The 22,563-nt window shown below is 37.8% G+C and overlaps 1 protein-coding gene across 1 annotated transcript in view; it reads left to right on the top strand.

The window, feature by feature from the left end:
• Positions 1–595: 595 nt before the first annotated feature.
• The window catches only part of LOC306845787 (uncharacterized protein), a 35,880-nt gene continuing 13,912 nt past the window's right edge, over positions 596–22,563 (top strand). Inside the window, exons 1-16 of the mRNA XM_079378770.1 lie at positions 596–830; positions 8,145–8,199; positions 10,100–10,185; positions 12,076–12,295; positions 12,483–12,653; positions 12,738–12,976; positions 13,284–13,439; positions 13,520–13,615; positions 13,737–13,826; positions 14,424–14,564; positions 14,782–14,981; positions 15,066–15,304; positions 16,826–17,048; positions 17,131–17,363; positions 17,465–17,631; positions 19,824–19,881. Coding sequence (XP_079234896.1) covers positions 8,145–8,199; positions 10,100–10,185; positions 12,076–12,295; positions 12,483–12,653; positions 12,738–12,976; positions 13,284–13,439; positions 13,520–13,615; positions 13,737–13,826; positions 14,424–14,564; positions 14,782–14,981; positions 15,066–15,304; positions 16,826–17,048; positions 17,131–17,363; positions 17,465–17,631; positions 19,824–19,881 — 2,374 coding nt within the window. The 5' untranslated portion in view covers positions 596–830. The remainder of the gene's footprint in view (positions 831–8,144; positions 8,200–10,099; positions 10,186–12,075; positions 12,296–12,482; positions 12,654–12,737; positions 12,977–13,283; positions 13,440–13,519; positions 13,616–13,736; positions 13,827–14,423; positions 14,565–14,781; positions 14,982–15,065; positions 15,305–16,825; positions 17,049–17,130; positions 17,364–17,464; positions 17,632–19,823; positions 19,882–22,563) is intronic.

Below are 22,563 nucleotides of genomic sequence, written 5' to 3'. Positions count from 1 at the left end.
GATGACTAGTTGGGCTTCATTCGTGAAAGAGTTGAATCAAATGAAAGAATCATCGTTTTTGAATCGAGTCCATTTAGAATCGTTTATCAACGTCAAGCCTTCTGCCTTCATGGATTTAAAGAATGAATGTAGAACTAATTGGCTACTTTTAAAAATTGTAATATAATAATTTTGTTCACAGTACAAGCAAATTAATGAACAGCGTTTCGTTCGGCAAAATAATTTCTGCAAAAAGAACACAATTAAAATGACATAAGAACCACTAATGACCAAATTGATCTGTTTTGTTATCGCTTGTGGGGAAAACGCTTAATTCTCTTTCTAGTTTTGCATTTGCTCGGGGACTACAATACTGTCATAATATACAAAACACTTGCCACTTTTTAAATGAACTTTAGCCTATCGAACAATGTAAACTTTAAAACACAAGCCACTTAAGTAGAAAGTCGCTGAATGAATTATTTTGTGAAATGATTCGAAAGAATCGAATGACTCGATGAGTCAATTGAATCTGAATCCTAACTAGTAGTTTGTTCGCAGTGTGGATGGGGTGTTAGCATTATTTCCTGTGGGCGGAGGAAGGGAGAGGCTTGCCACTGTAAACCCATCTCACAGTGAGACCACAAGTGAGCACACCCCGTGGAAGGACGAGCTGGACTCTCTGCCCACATTTAAACATTTATCTGCCCCTTTGTTAGTTTCTAGGCAAGGGAATCGCCTGTTTTTGTACTTTATAACCAGCTGTTGATTCAAAGTAGCTGTTGGACTAAACGCTATCGGGGGGTTATTTCCACCTGATAGCTTGATAAATCGGGGACACGTGTCTTAAGGTAAGGAACATTAAAATATCACTTTTTAAGACACTTTAGTGCCAGAACTGTTTGTTGAATGTATTATTTCTTAGGGATTTTGCGCTTTAGGGTTTGATCTGGAGAGTGATCTTTGGGTGGGGGTGTCCCATCCAGATGTGGATCTGCCCCAAACGTGATTCACAGATCATATGCGAACAGTGTCCCTTCAGGCTATGTCTGTCCCAGGCGTCTGTTGTCTTGTATCTATTTGTCGCGTCGTATGTGTCCACAACATCTGTTGCAAGTCATCCGCTCCAGGCCTGAGAGAGAGTCCCGGCGGGTCCGAGGGGGACTGTGTGGGTTGAACAATGCTTTATTTGGTAGACGCTTGTGTAAATGTGCCTCCCTGGAAGTCGAAATGATGTAGCCGTGTTTTTGCGTGAGTCATGATCCTGTTTGGGACATGCTGCACACATTAGACCACCGATGATTTAACTGATATGAACGCAACGAAGAGTCATATTGTGCCTCAAAGCGCATCGACTGGGACAAGTTTGGCATTGCAGCGCCAGGACTAAATATGACTGCATTTAATGTGATTTAAAGGGATCGTGCTATGTTAGAAAAAATTGAATCATGGCATTAGACACGGACAGCGCTGTGAAGTGCTTTCGGCTCAGTTTTACAAGGAAAGATCCCGCAGCGGATCTGCATTAAAACTCACATCACTATATATTCAGGTCACGTGATCGTGTGGAAGAATGTTGTATTTATTTATTTTGCCTGCTATCTTAAAGGTGCCTCAATAAAAGGTTTCCGATATAAAATAAAAGAATAGTGATTTTGAAATGTATATTTAAGGTACACAAACATAACATAAAGATTCCATTCATAGCCTGATAAAAGCTGCTTTATAATACTGAGCAACATCACGTGACCAGATGAATATTATCTGTGGTTGAACTCTTGCTCCTTAATCTTGGCTGACTGAAAATAGTACATTGCTGCAATATTTAAAAAGGTAGATGATTACTAAAGTTCAGACTGTTTTACCTTACAAATTAACCGTGGTTATAGTAAAAGTTTAGTAACCATGTCTTTTTTTGGTGTATTGATTACCGTTTGTATAACCAAAAGTTTTAGTAACTACAAATACCATGGTTAAACTACAGTTAGTGTTGCAAAACCTGCATGGTTTAATTTTTTTTTTCAGCTGGTGTAGTGTTGTGATATAAAATTTATTGTTTGTCTCTTAACCTGACAGAACCTTAGAAATCCCATGGTAAACTAACATTATTACCACATCTGTTGCTACTACAATACAAATGGGAACTTGGTGTCAGCCACAACAAAAAGAACGGCAAAATTCAAAGCTTAATACACTATTTGAAGGAAGGTCCATATTGTTTATGGTTAAGTGGTAACAGTAAATGTGGTTGAAGCCAAGGTTGAAATATCAGGGATTTTTTTTTTAGGCTAAAATTCTTTTAAAAATTATAATAGATGTAACATACATTTTAAACTTTTGGAAAATTCTTATCACAAATGATTAGAAGAGTCGTGGGAATTAATGGTAACTTTTTTTAGCATGATTGGATGTTTTTGTTTTCTTTTGTCTTTTAGGATAGAGAAGAGGATAAAATATGTTTTGCAGTTCTGTTCTCTGAAATATTTCTCTCTCTTTTTTGGAAAGAGTGAATTTTAACTGCAGAGGGGTGTGGCTGTTTTTTCTGAAGCTCCTATTCCTGTTTGAAACAAAGTTGTTTGCTGTCATGTAAAAAGAAACATTAATGGCAGGCTGTGGCTCCTCCTGTGTGTTTGTGTGTGCATGTGTGCGCACGTTTGTGTCTGTGTAATGCTCTGTTATTAACAGCATAGTCTCTTACCACATAAGACAAGAAAGAGGTTGGATCTGAACGGGCAACAGGATAAAGACGGAGTCTGTGTTCAAATCATACAAATATGTAATTCAGTCATGAAACTAGATGGCGCAGGTTATTTTATATGCTATTTGTGCAGCAGTAGTATGTCTTAAATACTCACAGCACCGTATCCTTATATGCATTGGCAGTAGCAAGTTCCTGTACTTGCTTGCAGCTGCAGCAATAACCTACAACTACAGAAATAACCAACAGCAGCAGCTTAGCAGATCTATTCAGCCAAGACCAAATACATTAACACTGTCATATCCATCACCATGCTAAAATCTTCCGAGAGTTGTCATGATTGAACTTTAATGACTCTGTGATGCAGACTGAGTTAGGAGAAATTATTTTAATAATTAAATAAGAGGAGTTATTGAAATTATTTTAATCTTTAATTGTGATGTGATACTTGGGCAGACAAAAATTATGTTGAAAATTATGTTCCATCATTAATTCCAATTTTCACAGGTTAAAGTAAATTTTCTAACTGTATGCGTAACATGTTATTGTGAAATATTTCATGTATAGTTCTTGTTTTTTTTTTTTACCTCCAGGTCTGCCAGTTAAAATGACACACTTCTCTCTGTGACACATACACAACTTCTCTAATCATTTAGTCTGCTTAAACCATTCATCTGCCTCATTTGTATAGTGCAATATTGTAGTGCATCTATTAACAACCGATGCATAGAACCAAGTCCCCACTGTACATTTCACTGTTACGCTTGGATGCATGTCATAATACAGAAGAAAATATCAGTTGCTACTTTCATTTCATCATTTCACACCTACTTTATTAGGTGTTCAGGGTCGGCTATTATGCTAAGCGTCTATAAAAGTAGGGTGACATGTAACCTGCTATTGTGAATATAACTGATAAAGGACAGTGTGGGTCGTAAAGGTGAGTGAGAGATGGAGTCAGAATGTGTTGATTGTTTGATTCCGATATGAATGCTGTGTTCCAGACTGGCCCTTTTGACTCACTTCCTGTCGTCAGTTATGACACATTAACAATGAGACGGGATGGGGGCAGGGATTGGTCATTATAATCAGAAGGGTCCAGAGTTTTTTAGACTTCTCTAAAAGTGCTAAGAGAGACCAAAAGACACTTTGTGTTTGCTGTAATAGTCACAGTTTACTGTGAGGAGGAGTATTACAATCTAGTTTAAAGCTAAAGTTAGTTTTTTTCTGTATCATTGAACAGAGGTTTAAAAAATAACTATAAAGTAAATAGAAAGTTGATGCTGGTTCGAGAAAGCCTGACAAGAAAGTTTGAAAACCTTAACCTCAGGTTGGAAGGTTTTTAGTTTGAATTTAGTTGAATTTCAAAGCCTGCATGCTGATAGATACAAAAGAAAATATAATATAATATATAATAATAATCTGATAACAATGTATGTGGTTATTGCCTGTGGAAAAACATTTTTGTTGTGGATAGTTGCCAGTGCTTTCATTTGTGTTATTGTGTGAATCATATCTGTTTAATTTTTCATTATGTTCAATTCACAAATGATGCCTAATGAGTAACATGGTAAAGATCAATAGAGGGTCTGGATTTACAATAAAATCACTTCCCAAACACTCCCCTGTCTGCCATTGTTCAGAAAAGAAAAGGTCCCGCCCCAAACTCACACCACTGATCTAGAAGTTGATATGTCTGGCTGCTCAAATTGATAATGCCGCAGTGTTTTGCTTAAGGGGAAATCAAAGCCTTGCGTATAGTATTTTAAAAGTGATGCTGTGCCTTTAATGTATTGGGAAGATACCTTCACTGCAGTGTGAGTTGGTGTCTCTGCAGAGGTGGAGTTTCCCTAGACTGTGTCTGTCGGTCACCGTCTGGTAAATAATCGCCCATCACTTAGCAATGTGTGTGACGGAGGGGGGTTGGCAGCGTGAGGCCGTTTAATTAAGGAAATGGCCGCCCTGCTGTGGAGGGGTTAATGGCCACTCTGTGTGTGTTTGTCTTGACAGTTGCTTAAATCAGCAGGTAGTGGATAACTGAGAACCGCCATTAAAGAATTCCTGTTTCAAAGCAACCTTAAAGTGAAGACCTTGAGTTGAAGCTCAGGCTGAAAGAGGCATAAAGTTTTTTCACATCTAATATGTGTTTCTATTAGCGGAGCTTGCAGACTGTATTGAAAGAGATGCAATTATAAGACTTATGAGCTGCTTCTTCTTAGTGAATCAAAAACACGCGACTAGTATAGTCTCACTCTTGACTCTTTTAAACTGATTCTTTTAATGAACTGAGTTACTGATTCGAATCTGACAAATCTGAAATTAAATTTGGTGGATACTGAATGAGTTGCTTTGTTTCAAAACGGACATGACTGAAAATGATACTCACTGAAATATAGGCCTATATAAAATTTCTCTCTTCCCACAGTGTTTGTGCTATTAAATGAATGATGCATAGACCTCACTTACAATTTCACTTTTGTTTTTCACAGAACTCAAAAAGATTGAATTGAATGACAGTTCATGCACACTTGTAATCGTATCTGATCAACAGAACATTGTCAAGAGAATGTGTTGCCCGAAGGCAGAGAACTGGTAGAGCTGTGATTTGATTGGTGTCTTGTTGATGTGGGCGGGGCTTTGGAACATTAAACATCAAAGAAGCTCCAAGCAGCTGAGGGAGCTCTCTCTCTCACTCTCTCGCTCACTCACTCTCTCACGCACTCTCTCACTCGCTCACACATTAGATTTACATACACACCCAGACCTCAGGGCTGCTTTTTCAAGGCCTTGACACACAACGCAGCCTCGGGGAAAGCAGACAAGGCGAAATTGAGAAGCTCTCTGTCTCTCCCACACACATACTCTCTCTGAAGATAGTGTTACACAGTGCGACTGAGAATGAAATGGCAGGCTGAAGAACCAGCTGTCTTGGTACTGTCAAATAAATGACCAGTGAGGTCACTTTGAGGAGCTTATATTTGAAACTAGACTACAATGATGTCACTTGTTTGAGATACATGGAGTCAGAGATTTTCTACAAATTACTGTTATTATCATGACATCTTTCAAAGACAGTTTACTTGGAATACTTCAGTTCATCAACAACTGTGTTAGTACACTACAGTTCAAAGATTTGGGCTCAGTAAGCTTTTTTTTGTTTAGGAATACTTTTATCCATTTTAAATGCTGTTCTTTGAACTCTTGGCTCATGAAAGCTTCTTCTTGAATAAAAAAAATATTAAACTTTTCAACAGTTTGGCACCACATCTGGTTTCTTTAGGATCACGTGACACTGAAGACTTGAAGTAATGACTGCTGAAAATTCAGCTTTGCCATCAAAGAAAAATCTACTAAGTAAATGTGAGCTGGATTTGGATTTGGTTGTTGAATTTGAATTCTGTGTGGATGGTGTGAAGATACCACAATCAGTGAATCACACCGAAGCTGATATGATTCTTTAGAAGGAATAACCCAGAAAACATGCTCTGACACATCAATGATATGTTCAGATAAGAACTTCCTATGCCTGAGTCGGCAGCATAGACTGAAATGTCGCTCTGTGTGTCCTTGAACATTTAAAGTGATAGTTGTATGTTCTGAGCTGAAACTGCACGCTTGGCTTTGAGATCATTAATTACATTATTCACATTTGCATGCGTGAATAGAAAGAAATGTATTCGGATGTGTTTTGTCCAGCGTCTGTTCTCTTTTTATCTCTCTGTTTTAGTTTAAATGCCAATATAGTTGTCTTTAGAGAAATGTTGATTATGTAATCCAGAAAACAGGAAGAGATTTTGCATTTTTGAGTGCTGAGTGATCAATAGTAATACCTCACACTTTATTTTTTCTTAAAAGTTGCTATAAAGGACTGTAACTATGGGGGAAGAAATGTGAGTTTGCTTGCTTTTTTAAGAATCTGAAAACTATTGTTGTCCTTTTTTATAGCAGCTTGCTTGCAACCTATGTTTTGAAACTTGCGTTACATTTTTTGGATTGACCTGCAAATTGATGTCACGACTGAACAAAAACTATTACCAAGGAAGTGCAAAATAGATAATTAGGTAAATAAATAAAATGAAAAATCAATATATTTAGCAATAAGGAATAAATTATATACATACAATGTAAGAAATAAGGGGAAAAAATAAAAACGGAGAAGGTGCTTGTCATTTTCTGCAAGGACATTATCCCTTAAGTATATGGATATTTCCTTTAACCCTAAAACACAATGCAATATGAAATTCCAAATACGAGTTAAATATGGCTAATCAATACGAAAAGTTCATTTGTTTGTAAAATGGGTCATTTTTCAGACATTAATTAGAGTGAAGTTATGAATTAGAGGTGTCAAAAGTATTGAATATTGAAAAAAATAAGCACCTATAAGACAAATCACTCACTGTCCTTCATGTTGTGTCTCTCTTACAGCACACACACACACATCTGTGGCCTACATGAATGGCACCAGTGTAACGAAAGAAGCACTGTTTGCTTATCTTTAAGTGTTCACAGGTCTCATGTGTGTTTGTGTAGATAGAGTAACGGTTGAGTCTACTGCGGTTCACCCACCCATCCAGTCTCAACAGCACACATGCCTCTCTTGAAAGTTTGTTGATATAATTCATGTCACATGTATCTTCTGCTTCAAAACAGCAGGAGTTTTGCTGGATTTGCCCCTGCTGTGTGTGTATTTCTCATGCTGGATTGTGAAAAGTAGCTCGTCTGTGACTGAAATGTTGTTTTGGATGCTAAGAAACGGCATTGTGTGTTTGTACTCGCTGTCATTCCTAATAAGGCAAAATCAGCAGTGTTTGGCACTGGTGTCTATACACTAGACAGAATGAGGCAAAAGGACCTCCTCCTCTTTGTTTCATGGGAAGAGCAGATCCATCGTCTTACCAAATATGGGAGTAGGGCCTCTCTTTTTCTGGGTGTCTGCACGTACTTGTCTGGCTTGCGCAAAGTAAAACGTTCTGTGTGTGTCTCTTTGCTGACTATAGTAATAATAAATAGGCCTTAACTTGCTCTGTAATATTTGACTTCACAGTATGTGGTTGCAAAATGTTAACCCCAGGTAACTGCAGTGGGATGATCCCTGTAGTACAGTCACTTTAGATAAGAAGCTGTCTGCTACATGAAGTATCTCTGTCTGCAGTTCTGTGCAAACTGTTGGAATGTTTTACTGTGACCATGCGTTCGTGCTAGGAGAAACAGGAAATGACCTTGTAACACTCTGCCTACACATTGAGAAGTCATAAACGCATACATGTGCACGCCCTTTCCTCTAAGTGTTAGTGTTTTTCACTGCTATTGGTTTAGTCCAAATGATCCATATTTAATTAAACTGTATATGCAGAAGATATGATTATTATAAATATTTAATTATTTTGTATAGATAGATATTATAGAATTTTATTTTATTTTTATTATTTCATTGAGTTGACCCATGTTCTTGTGTTGTTTTCAGATGGAAGTGAGGCTGGTCCTGATTTCAGTTCTTCTGGGACTCAGCAGGGCACAAGGTAAGCACTTCAGATTTTAAAAGCATCAGATGAAGTGGGGTTCAAAATCTGAGGCCACTAGTGAAAATGCTTCTATTGTGTGTTTTATTATCCATCCATTTTCTGTAGTAAATATATTTTATATTGCACAGTTGTAACAAATTTTAGGGCCAGATTTACTAAACGGGGCCAATTAGTGTTAAAGCGCAATTCCATAAAAGCGCTGATGGGAGAGGAAAATTGTGCGGGTGATTTACTGACAATGCGCACATTAAAGAATACACACACAGCCAGATAATTTCCATAATGACCAGCGCAATCTACCAAGAGCAGCGCAAATTACCGCCAGCTTTTTTTGGGCGTTAAGTAATGACACAAATACCAGTAATTTGACGATTGCAAAGGTTAGTAAATCACGTTGCGTGATTCATTTTAATACTCTTCTCCCATAAATTTTGCGTCTGAAAGGGAAACTCCTACAAATGCATATTCAATAAGGTCACGCGCACAAATAACTGTCCACGCCTTTTCAGCGCTAATTTCTTTAGTAATCCTGACAGTACAATTTTAACACAAAAAGGTGGTTTGCGCTGGCGCATAATTGGATATATAATCTTATCTGTAAAATGATTAAAAAACAAAACCGTCATTGCGGTTTGCTGTCAAAAAAGTGGGTGTGGGAACCCTGCAGGTCTGTGTGGGTTAAAAGTAGGGTAGGTGATTTCTGAGAGTCCAGCAATAGCAAGCTAGCATTGAAAGCATAAGATCCCACCCTCCCTGCAAATCACTCTCCAAAGCCACGCCTCCTCCAAAACACATGACCACCCACTGACAGACCAGAGTCTAACCAGCAACATGAAGAGAGACGGTGTTGGTGCAGGGTTGAATGCAGTGCTGTCAGATGCGGTCTCATTCACTGGTGAGAAAACAATACAGTGCAAAGCGCATGATATTACAATAATAACACTCGCTCGGTCTGCAATAGCGTAATGGAACGTGCTGATGACTCATGATCATGGCTGTGCGAACAGGGTGCGCAGAGGTATGCAAAAACATACTTTGACAGGCAGGCAGGACACAGCCTATCATCGCTGTCAGACCAAGGGATATGATTGGACAAACATTTTATGGTCCTACATCTTCCACTGACGATACAAATACATTTAGACCACTTAACTTAGTGATTGCTATTGGGATGTGAAGAGACTTTCAAACAGCATAACCAAAAATATTTTTGAACCAAATCACCTAGCCTGCATTTAATGCAGTCTTCAATGTTGTTCTCATCTCATGTTAATGATGGACTTATCTTTTTTTCCTCCAAAAATTCATATTTGCAGGTTTAAAAAAAAATAATAATAATTTTTAGACTTTTCTGTATGTGTAGGAGCAGACTTTTGAGTGATATATATATATATATATTTTTTGGAAGCTCCACTCACACCAGACCAGAGACTGATAAAATACTCGTAATACTGTCCAGATCATCTGTTAGACATTTGCAGCGATTTTCATTCCAGGGATATTCCGGATATGGCAGCAGTGTGGAATCTAAGAAAAGAACCAAAAGAAAAATGAAGAAAAGAACCAAAAGAAAAATCACACTGCATTAATGCAGAAATCATTAAATGTCCTACAGTCCTGTGCGGATTATTCTGGATGTGCTGGCCTCATGGTTTCCATTAAGGCTTTTAGAGAAAGCAGTAAGGATGCCATCATTAATGCAGTTCACATGACCTCGCTACAGCATATGGCCACTCTCATTCTATTTTAGAATGACAGTCTCATGAGAGAGAATCATATTGCGTATGGCTGGCCACAGTGTTAGTTATTAAATGCTCTTTGATTTGGATTTCCTGTGTGAGGGAATTGAGAATGATGGAGGTTTTTGTTGTGTGTGTGTGTGTGTGTGTGTGTGCAGATGGTAACGAATGCACCAAAGCCTCTGCCCAGTCCTGTGGAGAATGCATTCAGGCCGGAGAAAAGTGTGGCTGGTGTACAGACAAGGTGAGTTCAGAAGAACCCATTAAAGATGGAAATGGCTGCTTTTGCAACGCTGTGCATTTAGGAAAATTTTTTACAGGGGAAACCATTTCCTGTAGTCAGATTATTTGTTTATCCAAGTCTGTAGAGGACATCCTGTGATTCTGCAAACAATTCTGGCTGCAAAAAACATGTTTTTGGGTGAGCGAAGTATCCAAAGGAACCAGTGATTTGAAGTGACATCACCTTCTGTCCCACCTTTATTCGCCTGTAGTTGATTATTACCCACAGTTTCTTGAGTCATTTTAGTGGAACTTGAGCACATCATACCCCTCAGTGTTCATGAGTCAGCATCCTGTGTGATCCTGTCTGTTCCTGCCATGTGGAGCAGATTATGGAAGCACCAATCTTGGACCACATTAAAGAAAGCGGGAAGTGTACTGTCACTATAATGTAAGGGTGAGGGGCTTGAGCTCTGTTGGGAATGTGCCCCCTCTTAATTGTTTCAACAGGCACACTGCACATCCTCATCCCGACTAGCCCAACACAGCAACATTGGCTTAACCAATGGTGTGAGTTTGGGGCGGGACTATTTGTATGTCTAACCAATAGCAGGAAGGTGGAGTGTTCTGGAATTATTTTATAACATTTTAATTACTATATTTGAAAATCATAGTTTTATATACATGGTTTAATCACATGGAAAAACTTTTTTTATTTTTTTATTTGTCTGTTTAATTTAACCTAAATTAATATAATTTTTCCCAGGTCACTCAGGTTTACTTAATGTAAATCACACCCACCCTTGTTATCATAATCAATTATGATTTTTTTAACATGCATATTTAACATTGTATTGTTTTAATTCTATTTTATTTATTATTATTGAAGTGTATTTTTTACAAATATTGAAATTTTTACATAGGTAGAACTTCACAAATTTACAGTGAATATTTAGAGCCTGGACATATTCAGTTGAATGTTAAAATAAATAGATATATTGTCCTAAAATAACTAGGGATGCAACGATACCATTTTTTTCAGATCCGATCCGATTCAGAAAATTCTGCCCGAATGAAACTGAAAGTAAAACGCAGACGATCAACACAATACTCTTCATTAAAAGTATAAGACAAACTTATCTTTCCAGTGCTGATGCCTCGTGCTCTCCTATTGCAGTCTTTGATCTTGAGCTGATAAATAATAAAATTCAGCGCTTTTGATTTCGTTGACGGGAATATCGTTACATTTAAATATAGCGCAGGAAGCACGGAGTCACAGTGCGCAGCTCCGCATAGAGAAGTTCAAAGCACAAAGGAAAGAGATATTGGTGCGTAGCTTATTAAATCTGTGCATAGTTTATTGATCCTTTTCGTTTAACAGTTTTAAATCTCAGTTATTGAGCACTCTTGGAGAGAGTTTCATCGTCTTGACTGTCTTAACCGAACGTGACACAGTTTGAATGCTGAACGGAGGAAGACAGACAGAAGCAGCGGAGAGAAGAATTTACTCGAACTTGAATTTAGCGACTTAAATATTCATCTGTACCTCACATTAAACTATGGAACGGCTTCAGAACACTTGGACTTTGACTTTATAATGCTTTCTAATGTTTTTGTGCTTTCGTGGGGCTTAACAACAGAATAGTATACGCACAATATCGGATTTGGATTGGTCTTGTCTGACCGATACGGCAGAAATTCCAGTATTGGAGCCGATACCGATCCTGAGTATCGATGCATCTCTAAAAATAACATAATTATTTATATGTGTCCCTTAGAAATTCTCAATTTTTTGTAAGATTAAATACTACTGATACTGTGCTCCAACTGGTGCTATTTTTGATGGAGTGTTTATAATCATTCTCTTTTGTTTTTCTTCTCTTTCCCTCCACTCCTTTGTCTCTTTCTGCAGGACTTTCTGAAACAGGGTGAGCAGAAGTCCACACGGTGTGATGAGATTGAAGCTCTGATTAAGAAGGGCTGTTCTAAAGACAGCATTGAAGATCCTCGGGGAACTGTTACCATCGACAAGAACCAATCTTTAACAGACCGCACAAAGGATGGAGCAAAACTGAAGCCAGACCAGATCACCCAGATTCAACCACAGAAACTCACCCTAGACCTCCGATCAGGTACTGTATACTCCCTTTCTAACTCCAAGAATGCTTATTAAATAATTAGGTCATCACTTAATAAAGTAATGTGAAATAATGGTCGTCTTCTCGGTATAATCAGTTCACTCCCTTTATTTAAAAAAAAAAAAAGTTCACTCCCTTATAAAGCTTTAGTCTGAACCCAGGAACTCTCATTCTAACCCAGGTGAAGCTCAGACGTTCAATCTGACATTCAAGAGGGCTGAGGATTATCCCATAGATCTCTACTACCTGATGGACCTCAGCTACTCAATGAAAGACGATTTGGAGAATGTCAAAAACCTGGGAACTGACCTGATGTCTGAAATGCAAAAGATCACATCTGACTTTAAGATTGGTAAGGAATCTCAAAGGATCCATGCTGGATTTGTCTATAATTGTATTGCACTGCACTGCTTTCATTCTTTGTCAATGTCTCTAGGCTTTGGCTCCTTTGTGGAAAAAACTGTCATGCCGTACATCAGCACAACACCAGCCAAGCTGCTAAACCCCTGCACGTCAGACCAGAACTGCACCAGCCCATTCAGCTATAAAAATGTGCTGAGTTTGACTGCCGATGGTTCTCAGTTTAATAGCCTTGTGAGCAAACAGCAGATCTCAGGAAACCTGGACTCACCAGAGGGAGGGTTCGACGCCATCATGCAAGTGGCTGTCTGTGCGGTATGTATAATTTATACATTTTTACTTATATGTGTGTGTATATTAGGGGTGTGCGATATATATATATCGTCTGCAAAACGACATACACACACACACACACACAAAACACATTCTGCTAAATTATAGTTATTGAAAAAATCCCAAATAAATTGAGTTTTTTTTTTCAATATCGCACACCCCTTGGTGTATAATATGTGTGTGTATTATATGTGTGTGTATATAAATATGTGTGTGTGTGTGTGTGTATATATATATATGTGTATATATAAAACCCTGCTGATTGTGCTTCATCTTAATTGTGTAACAGAACCAAATCGGCTGGAGGAATGTTACCCGTCTGCTTGTGTTTTCCACGGATGCTGGATTCCACTTCGCTGGAGACGGAAAACTGGGCGGCATCGTGCTCCCTAATGACGGGAAATGCCATCTGCAGGATAACATGTACACTATGAGCCATTACTATGTAAGTGTGTGTAACGACTCGAATCATTACTGCATGTAGAATATATGTAAAGGTGTCTAATATGTTTCCATTCCATCTAGGACTATCCTTCGATCGCACATCTGGTTCAGAAATTAAGTGAAAACAACATTCAGACCATTTTTGCTGTAACTGAAGAGTTCCAGCCTGTTTACCAGGTAATAAAAAGACATATTTTGTCTCTACATAAATAGGCAAGTCAGATTCTGTAACACTACTGGGAATTAAATACTGCATGGAAAGAAAGCCTGGACAAACTGTTTTTATCTTTTTCTACAGGAGCTGAAAAACCTCATTCCAAAGTCGGCTGTGGGAACGCTATCCTCCGACTCCGGCAATGTGATAAAACTCATTATTGATGCATATAATGTGAGTAGATCTCAGTAACTAAAGAGGCTTAAAGTCAATTTAGTGAAATTCTTTGTTAGATTTTATTGATATTGTTTGTTTCTTCCTTCGTTCTTGACAAGTTCCTGGGAAATAAAATGTGGAAATATCACAATGAAGTTTACAGTAAAAACAGTTGATAATGATAATGTAAAATATTTAATTCTGATTTTTGAAAAAAGTTAAACAATTGAACACAACTGTTTCCTATTTAGTATATTTTAAAATGTAAATTTATTGTCGTGATAGCAAATTTACTCTTGCTATTGAAAGTGTCAATATTCAGTATTACATGATCCTTCAGAAATCATTCTAATATGCTGATTTGCTGCTCAAGAAACATTTTAATTATCAATAAACAGTTGAAAACAGCTGTGCTGCTTAATATTTTTGTAGAAATCATAATTCTATATAAATATAAATGTCTTTACTGTTACCTTTAATCAATAGAAACTTTCCTTGCTGAAAAAGTTTTTATCCCCAAAAATCATGTCCAAATTTTATCCATTTTAATTTAAAAGATTAAATTTAAAAATGAATGAATTTTAAATAATGCTTTCATAAATCTGTTTTTCTCAGTCTCTGTCTTCTGAGATTATTCTGGAGAACAGTAGGCTCCCCGAAGGTGTTTCCATCTCCTACATCTCCCACTGCAAGAATGGAGTGAGCGAGAAAGGAGAAAATGGGAGAAAGTGCTCCAACATCTCCATTGGGGACCAGGTGAGAATAATATCCTCCAGTTAAAACCCTCATGCAGTTGCATCTATGACAGTTTCATCAAATGTTCAGCACTTTCCATTGGATACAATTTCCTAAATAACTGACCCTTTGCTAATTCAGCACATTTTTATCTGCTGTTCCTCTTTAAAGAAATTTGATAGCAACATTAATAAAAACTACAAAGACTACAAATCAAGGCTCTTTATTCCTGTCACAGGTGGCGTTTGAGGTAGCGGTCACGGCTAAAGGTTGTCCATCTGGCAAATCAGAAACTATAAAAATCAAGCCGCTGGGCTTCACTGAGGAGGTGGAGATCGTCCTCAACTTCATCTGCGAATGTGAGTGTCATGAAGATGGAATCCCGAACAGTCCAGCATGTCACTTTGGCAACGGTACCCTGGAGTGTGGAGCATGCAGGTGAGCTGAATTATTCATACATGGTTATTTGCATATAAGAGCAAATCAATGGCAATAATGCTATCTATGTCTGCTTATTTTCAGGTGCAATGAGGGACGTATTGGCAGGGTATGTGAATGTAGTAAAGATGAGGTGAGAACAGAAGATCTGGACGCAAACTGCCGCATGGATAACGGGACGGACATTTGCAGCAACAATGGAGACTGCGTCTGTGGAACGTGTGAGTGCAAAAAAAGAGACAACCCAGAGGAGAGATACAGCGGAAAGTTCTGCGAGTGCGACAACTTCAACTGCGACCGCTCCAACAACAAGCTCTGCGGAGGTACGACTACGCTGAAATAACACTTTTCTGATCTGATCTTCACATATAGTTCCCTCCATAAGTATTGGAACAGTAAAGACAAAATTGCTCTGTTGGCTGTGGAGTCAAGACATTTGCAAATATGATTAAAAGATGAATATGAGACAAAACTACAGAATGTCACATTTTATTATTAGCCGTTTCAACACATACATGTTTTACCAAATAAAAAGAACAGCACTTTTAGAGTCCATCCCACTCATTGATGTGAGCATAAGTATTGGGACAGTTGAACATAAGGCAGATATAAAAGATTAAAAGTCTGTGACCCATAGACATCACCAGACTCTTGGTCTCATCCTTTGAAATACTTTTCCCAGCCTTTAATGCAGCCAATCCCAATTGTTGCTTGTTTTGGGGAGTTTCTGCCTTTACTCTCCTCTTCAGCTGGTGAAATTCATGTTCAATCAGATTTAAATCTGGAGATTGACTTGGGCAATTTAAGACTTTCCATTTCTTTGCCCTTATAAACTCCTTGACTGAACTGGCAGGGTGTTTTGGGTCATTGTCCTGATGCAATATGAAGCACTTCCCAATGAATCTGGTGGCATTTTCTTGAATATTGGTAGGCAAGATGGTTTTGTACCCTTCCAAATTCATTCTGCTACTGTCATCATACATTAAGTCATCAGTAAAGCTGAGAGGGCCTCTTCCAGAGACAGCCATGCATGCCCATGCCATGACACCACCTCCACCATGCTTTACAGATGAGGCTGTATGCTTGGGATCTTTTGCAGTTACCTTTTTTTTTCTCCACATTTTTGCTTTCCCATCACTTAGATAAAGGTTCATCTTTGTCTCATCGGTCCATAAACACAGTTCCAAAACTCTTCTGGCTCACCTTTGTACTTTTTTGCAAAATCTAATCTTGCCTTTCTATTTTTGGTGCTGGTCAGAGGTTTGCATCTTGCTGTGTAGCATCTGTAATTCTGTGTCAAAGTCTCCTGAGGACAGTAGAGTGTCAGAGCATCACCCCAGCTTTCTGGAAGTTGTTGGTGATTTTACAGACACGTCTTTTAGGATTCATTTTCACAGCTTTTATGATTTGTCTGTCATCAACTACTGTTGTTTACTCAGCCAATCAGGTCGTTGTTGGTTGCTAGTGTCCCTGGTGGTTTCCAAACTCTTGATTTCTCCATGCCCTTTGTTTTTGCTATAGCTCTAATTGACTTCCTGTTTTCTTTTAACATCCAAATTGCTTGCTTTTCTCTCAAAGTCAGCTCCCTGATCTCATGCTCACATCAGATAGAGGGATGAAACTCTAAAAGTGCTGAACTTCTTAGCTGGTAAAACATCTATAAGTTGAATTACCCAATAATAAAATGTGACATTCTGTAGTTTTGTCTCATATTCATCTTTTAATCATATTTGTAAATGTCTTGACTCCACAGCCAACCGAGCAATTTTGTCTTTACATACAGTGCCCTCAAAAGTATTGGAACAGTAGAGGAATAGTAAATGAAACTTTCTCCATCTTTCCAGGTCACGGTCGTTGTGAATGCAGAAAGTGTATCTGTGATGCTAACTACACAGGAAGTGCTTGCGACTGCTCTTTGGACACCTCCACCTGTCTGGCCAGTAACAAACAGATTTGTAACGGCCGGGGCACCTGTGAGTGCGGCGTGTGTAAATGTACCGACTCAAAGTTTCAGGGTCCAACCTGTGAAATCTGCCCAACGTGCCCTGGAGTTTGTACTGAACACAAGTGAGTTATTAACAGGACATTTACTTTAACAACTGGCTTAGCTAGATGCACTAAATATATCTGCCTGTGTCTTTCCTCACAGGGATTGCGTCCAGTGCCGAGCATTTAGTACTGGTGACAAGAAAGACACATGTGAGAAAGAATGTAGCTACTTCAATCTAAAAATGGTGAAGAAGAAGGAGGAACTTCCTCAGCCCAACGACCAGCCCTACATCAATCACTGCAAAGAGCGTGACGCTAACGACTGTTGGTTCTTCTTCACCTATGCTACCAAGAACGACAGCACCGTTGAGGTCCATGTGGTGGAGGAGCTTGGTAAGTGGAGGATGAAATAAGTACTAGTAGGTCTTGAGTTATATTTTTTTTAGTTAACTAGTTATATTGTTTCCCATAATGCTTTGTGCCTGTGTCCACAGAGTGTCCCTCTGGCCCTGACATCATTCCTATCGTAGCGGGTGTGGTCGCAGGAATCGTTCTGATTGGTTTAGCTCTTCTGCTCATCTGGAAGCTGCTCATGATTATTCATGACCGCAGAGAGTTCGCCAAGTTCGAGAAAGAGAAGATGAATGCCAGATGGGACGCGGTATGTTTCTCTGCTTTGTTACATTTCATCTCAAATATCTGTTATTCAGTCATGCCATGTGTAGCGATTTCAGTGGCCTAGAGAAAGCTGTCAAAGTTATTTTCATAAAAATAGCATCTACATGAAATGTAATATTTCTCAGTATAGTTATATTTTCAGCTAGTTGTAATGGGATGTCTGGCCTCATTGTGTGGGGTGTGGCCTCTCTGGCAGCAGGGGAGGTCATTGCTCCCACCTGCTGGGCGCTGCTAGTATTGCAGTTCATGAATCCTACAGAATATTGCTTGTGAAAATGCACAAAGGCCTATTTAAAGCATTTAAATTAATGCATTTTAGATGTCTTTCATCTAGAGCTAAAATTATCAATTGGGGTAACTGTATATTTACCCTGTAAAGCCTGACATATGAAACAATAGTCTGGGTAAAAATTTAAATGTTGAAGGAATATGTTTTAATCTTTTTCTTTTTAAGTTGTATGTTGTATTTTATTTATTTATTTATTTTTTCATATTTGACACCAGGCTTTTATGGCCCAAATGGTACAATATAATGAGAATATGTTCACATTCATGGAGGAAAAAAAAAAATTGTTTAATTTTTTTTTTTTTATTAAAAATTCATTTAGAGGTCCAAACTGAGCAAAATATGTAGTTTGGTGCAGATGTTATTTATATGGCCAAAAAGTAAAATGAAGTTCTGATAGATTGTAATGTAAATCAATGAGATCTAATGTTTACATTAGATTATGTTTACATAAAATTCATATAAATATCAACTTTCGCTCTGTGTGTGTGTGTGTGTGTGTGTGTGTGTGTGTGTATATATATCCCAATAATATGTTTGGTAAAGTGATATTTAAATTCTTAGTTTTATGAGCAAAGCTCTGTAGTTTTAATTGTAGTAGACTAAATACATTGATTAAGAGATGCACAATTAAATGTTCCTCAAAATCCTGATGTGTCATATTTGATACATTTTAACGCCCCCCCCCCCCCCCCCCCAAAAAAAAAAATGATAGATAATCAAGTCTAAGTTGTTTCAGTACAGAAAATGTTCATCTTGACGTTATTCTTATGTTTACTTATTAAAAATCATTAAAGATTTCACAGCAAAAAAAGTGTACAATAACTTGAATACTTTTTTTTAAATTTTATTAAAAGGCATTTTACTTGCTAAAAAAGTATGAATTGATTTACAGGCTTTATAAATGCATTGTCTTATGTCATATGTACTGAATTGGTCAAAACAACAGGCTCTTCTGCTTTTTGATATCTTTTATCTCAGTTCTGTTTTTCTCACGCTGTCATATTTGTTTCTTTCTGCCTTTCTTTCTTCAAACCTTTTATTCTTGTCATATCTAGCAAGAGAACCCAATATACAAGAGCCCCATTAATAAATTCCAGAATCCAAGTTATGGAAATAAGGGCGTCACACTCTGAGTCTGTACTCTTCTTTGCTGCTTGCATGTGCTTTTTCCTCCTCTTTCTGTCTGTTTGTCTTTCTATGTCTTTAACAACAACCACAGACCCATGTGTAATATGAACCGCTTCTAAATTGTCATTTGCAGTTATTTGATCTAATTCACTGATTATTAGGACATGCCTTTTATGTCATTTTACTCACCAGCATGTCGTTCCAAACCTGTATGACTTACGATCTGGGGAACACAAAACCCCTGAACTTTTGATCCTTAAAGGAATAGTTTAGTCAAAAATGTGAATGTACTCCTCCTCAAGCCATCCGAGATGTAGATGAGATTCTTTCTTCATCAGAACAGATTTGCAGTTAATGGGTGCCGTCAGAATGAGAGTTCAAACACGGATAAAAACATTACTATGTTATCAGCTGTTTGAACTCTCATTCTGACGGCACCCAAATCTGTTCTGATGAAGAAACCAACTCATCTTGGATGGCCTGAGGAGGAGTACATTTTCATTTCTGGATGAAGTACTCCTTCAAAGATTACAATTAATATTACATCAAATTTCCAATACTTAAAAAGCTTAGGTATTTAAATTGCTGCATATACAATATAATAGTGTTTGTGTTTGATTGTGTGCCTTTTGTGATGCTTTTGTGTGATTTTTCTTTTTCGCAACCAAAGTTTACTGTATTTGCTGTGAAGTGTCCTAACCTGGCAACTGTGTAGTTATATTAAAATCTAATTATCCTCTCTTCATGTTGATCTCCAGGGTGAGAACCCCATTTACAAGAGTGCTGTGACGACGGTGGTCAACCCTAAATATGAGGGCAAGTAATGGACGAACGTGTCCATCTTCAAGCAACACTGTATGCAGAACAATTCAAGAGGAACAGAGGAGTTGAAGTTCACTTTATTTTCTGCTTTTTTTGTGTGTGTGTGTGTGTTTAAATCACCTTATGGCTGTGCATTTGCCACTATTCAGTATAATCTATTAACCTGTGTTTCTATGCATCGTTTTGGAACTGTACAGTATGTATAAACTTGAGTTTTTACTTTTTTATGCAATCTTAGACAATAAGTTTGGCTTTTTATCCACAGATCTGCCTTGTTTTTCTGAATGTTAAAACTGATCATGTTGGGTTAGATGACGGGTTTTGTAGGTATGAAGTGGTCAAGTGTGCATGAAGAATGAACATCCACAAAGACTAGACACAATTACCGGCTTGAGTCCAGTATCTAGTTGATCATTATGATGGTACAGGAAACTTTCTGAACCTGTGGATGGAGTGTCCTGTCACTGGTATAGTAGGTAGCTGTAGCGGACCACTGCTGTTTGTACACATGGTGCTTTTCATGTAGACGCTTATGTCGTCTGCATAATCCTGGATGATTTGAGTCCAGATTGGTCTGCGAGTCAGATGGTTTAGTGTCCTTTTATTGTGCACATTAATGAATCTACAATGGTCAGGGTTAGTATCTCTTTACATCACACACGAAAAAAAATGTACATTTGTAATTTTATCTGTCAAGTGTTTGATTTAAATGCCTTTGATTTTGCAACATCTGAGTTGTTAGAGGGACATTTTCACTATTGTCTGTGGTTGGAACAATCAACTTTATTATTATTATTATTGAAAACATGTGTAAACTCATGTGAAAAGGTCTTCAGGTTTTAGATTTGTTTGAAGAATGAGGAAATGAAAACTCAGGTCCTGAATTTCTCTCTATCACTTATGCCAAATATTTACGTCTACTGTGCAAGAACTATATTCCAGATGTAGATTTCACATTTGTTTTTGAAATTTAATTTGTCCCTTTGTAACATCATTGTTCTTAAATGAGACTAACTGCTCAGATTATTGTTGGTAAGGATCAGTGTTAAAGATAGATAACTTTTTTTTTTTTTTTTATTCTCACTTTTTTAATCTCTAAATCTGTCAAAAGCTTAATCGTGTTACATACACACTTTGCATTTTAAAGTGCCTTTTTCATCATTTTTTTTTTGCATCATGCCCACTGTCTTCTGTTTCTAGGAGTTATTTATTAAAATAAACAACCCAAAACACTGGACTGCATTGTTATCTGTGTCTGTTTGTGAGTCGGCATGCTTTATAATTGAATTGAATGTAATGTCACTAACAGAGATTTTATATGGTTTGAGTATGTATGTTTTTGGTGGCAATGTGAATTTTTACACCAAACTGCTGATATTTGTGCTTTATGGCTATGTTTTGAATAGTTCACTAGCTTAATACTCACTAAATATTGTACAGTGTACACTATAAACTATACACTGCCTACTATTTACTTAAAACCATAGGCTTTATTCTACAATAGATATTTAATTGATCTGTATGCCATCTGTGTATTCTGTGCATGTCATACATGCTGTATACTGCAGGAGTAGTAGTGAGTTTGTATGCTATTTGTAACAGCCAATATGTGGTTTTCCCCAAATATGCAGTAGCCCCTCACTGCAGAACAAAGATCCAGGGGGCGGGAGATGGTGGGTTTAGGGATCAGGGGGTGGAGTCGGGCAGGTTTAGGTCCCCTGGATCTTGTGTTCTGTAGTGAGGACCATCTTCAAATATGGTTTCCCAATATGTTATTTTCTCTTCTTACTGTTACATAGTGATTGGTTGTCCCACCCAAAGCTCACAATCCTTCAGTCTGTGTTTCCTGTGTGTGTGAGACTGCTGCGGCTGCTGAACTACTGAACAAGACCTGCTCTCACCTCACACACACACACACACACACAGCAAAACCGCTGTTATTTTATTTTGGGTGCCGTTTCAGAAACATTGTTCATATGCCCACAAGACTGTTAAGGTGTTCTGTAACCTGGAGTGTAAGACATCAGGAAAAGTTGAGCATATAGACATTTACTTCATAAACAGATTTCTTGAAAGATCCTAGGAGTTAAGGTAAGTAACTAAGACTTTTTATTGTTTTATAATATATATATATATATATATATATATATATATATACAGTGGTGTGAAAAAGTGTTGGCCCCCTTCCTGATTTGTATTATTTTTTTTTTGCATGTTTGTCACACTTTAATGTTTCAGATCAAACAAATTTAAATATTAATCAAAGATAACACAAGTAAACACAACATGCAGTTTTTGAATGAAGTTTTTTTTATTATGAAGGGAAAACAAAATCCAAACCCACATGGCCCTGTGTGAAAAAGTGCTTGCCCCCTAAACCTAATAACTGGTTGGGCCACCCTTAGCAGCAACAACTGCAATCAAGCGTTTGCGATAACTTGCAATGAGTCGGTTACAGCGCTGTGGAGGAATTTTGGCCCACTCATCTTGGCAGAATTGTTGTAATTCAGCCACATTGGAGGGTTTTCGAGCATGAACCGCCTTTTTAAGGTCATGCCTCAGCATCTCAGTAGGATTCAGGTCAGGACTTTGACTAGGCCACTCCAGAGTCTTCATTTTGTTTTTCTTCAGCCATTCAGAGGTGGATTTGCTGGTTTTGGATCATTGTCTTGCTGC

This window comes from Barbus barbus (genome assembly GCF_936440315.1).
Source record: "Barbus barbus genome assembly, chromosome: 26".
NCBI lineage: Eukaryota > Metazoa > Chordata > Actinopteri > Cypriniformes > Cyprinidae > Barbus > Barbus barbus.
This window is presented reverse-complemented; position numbering and strand designations above follow the sequence as displayed.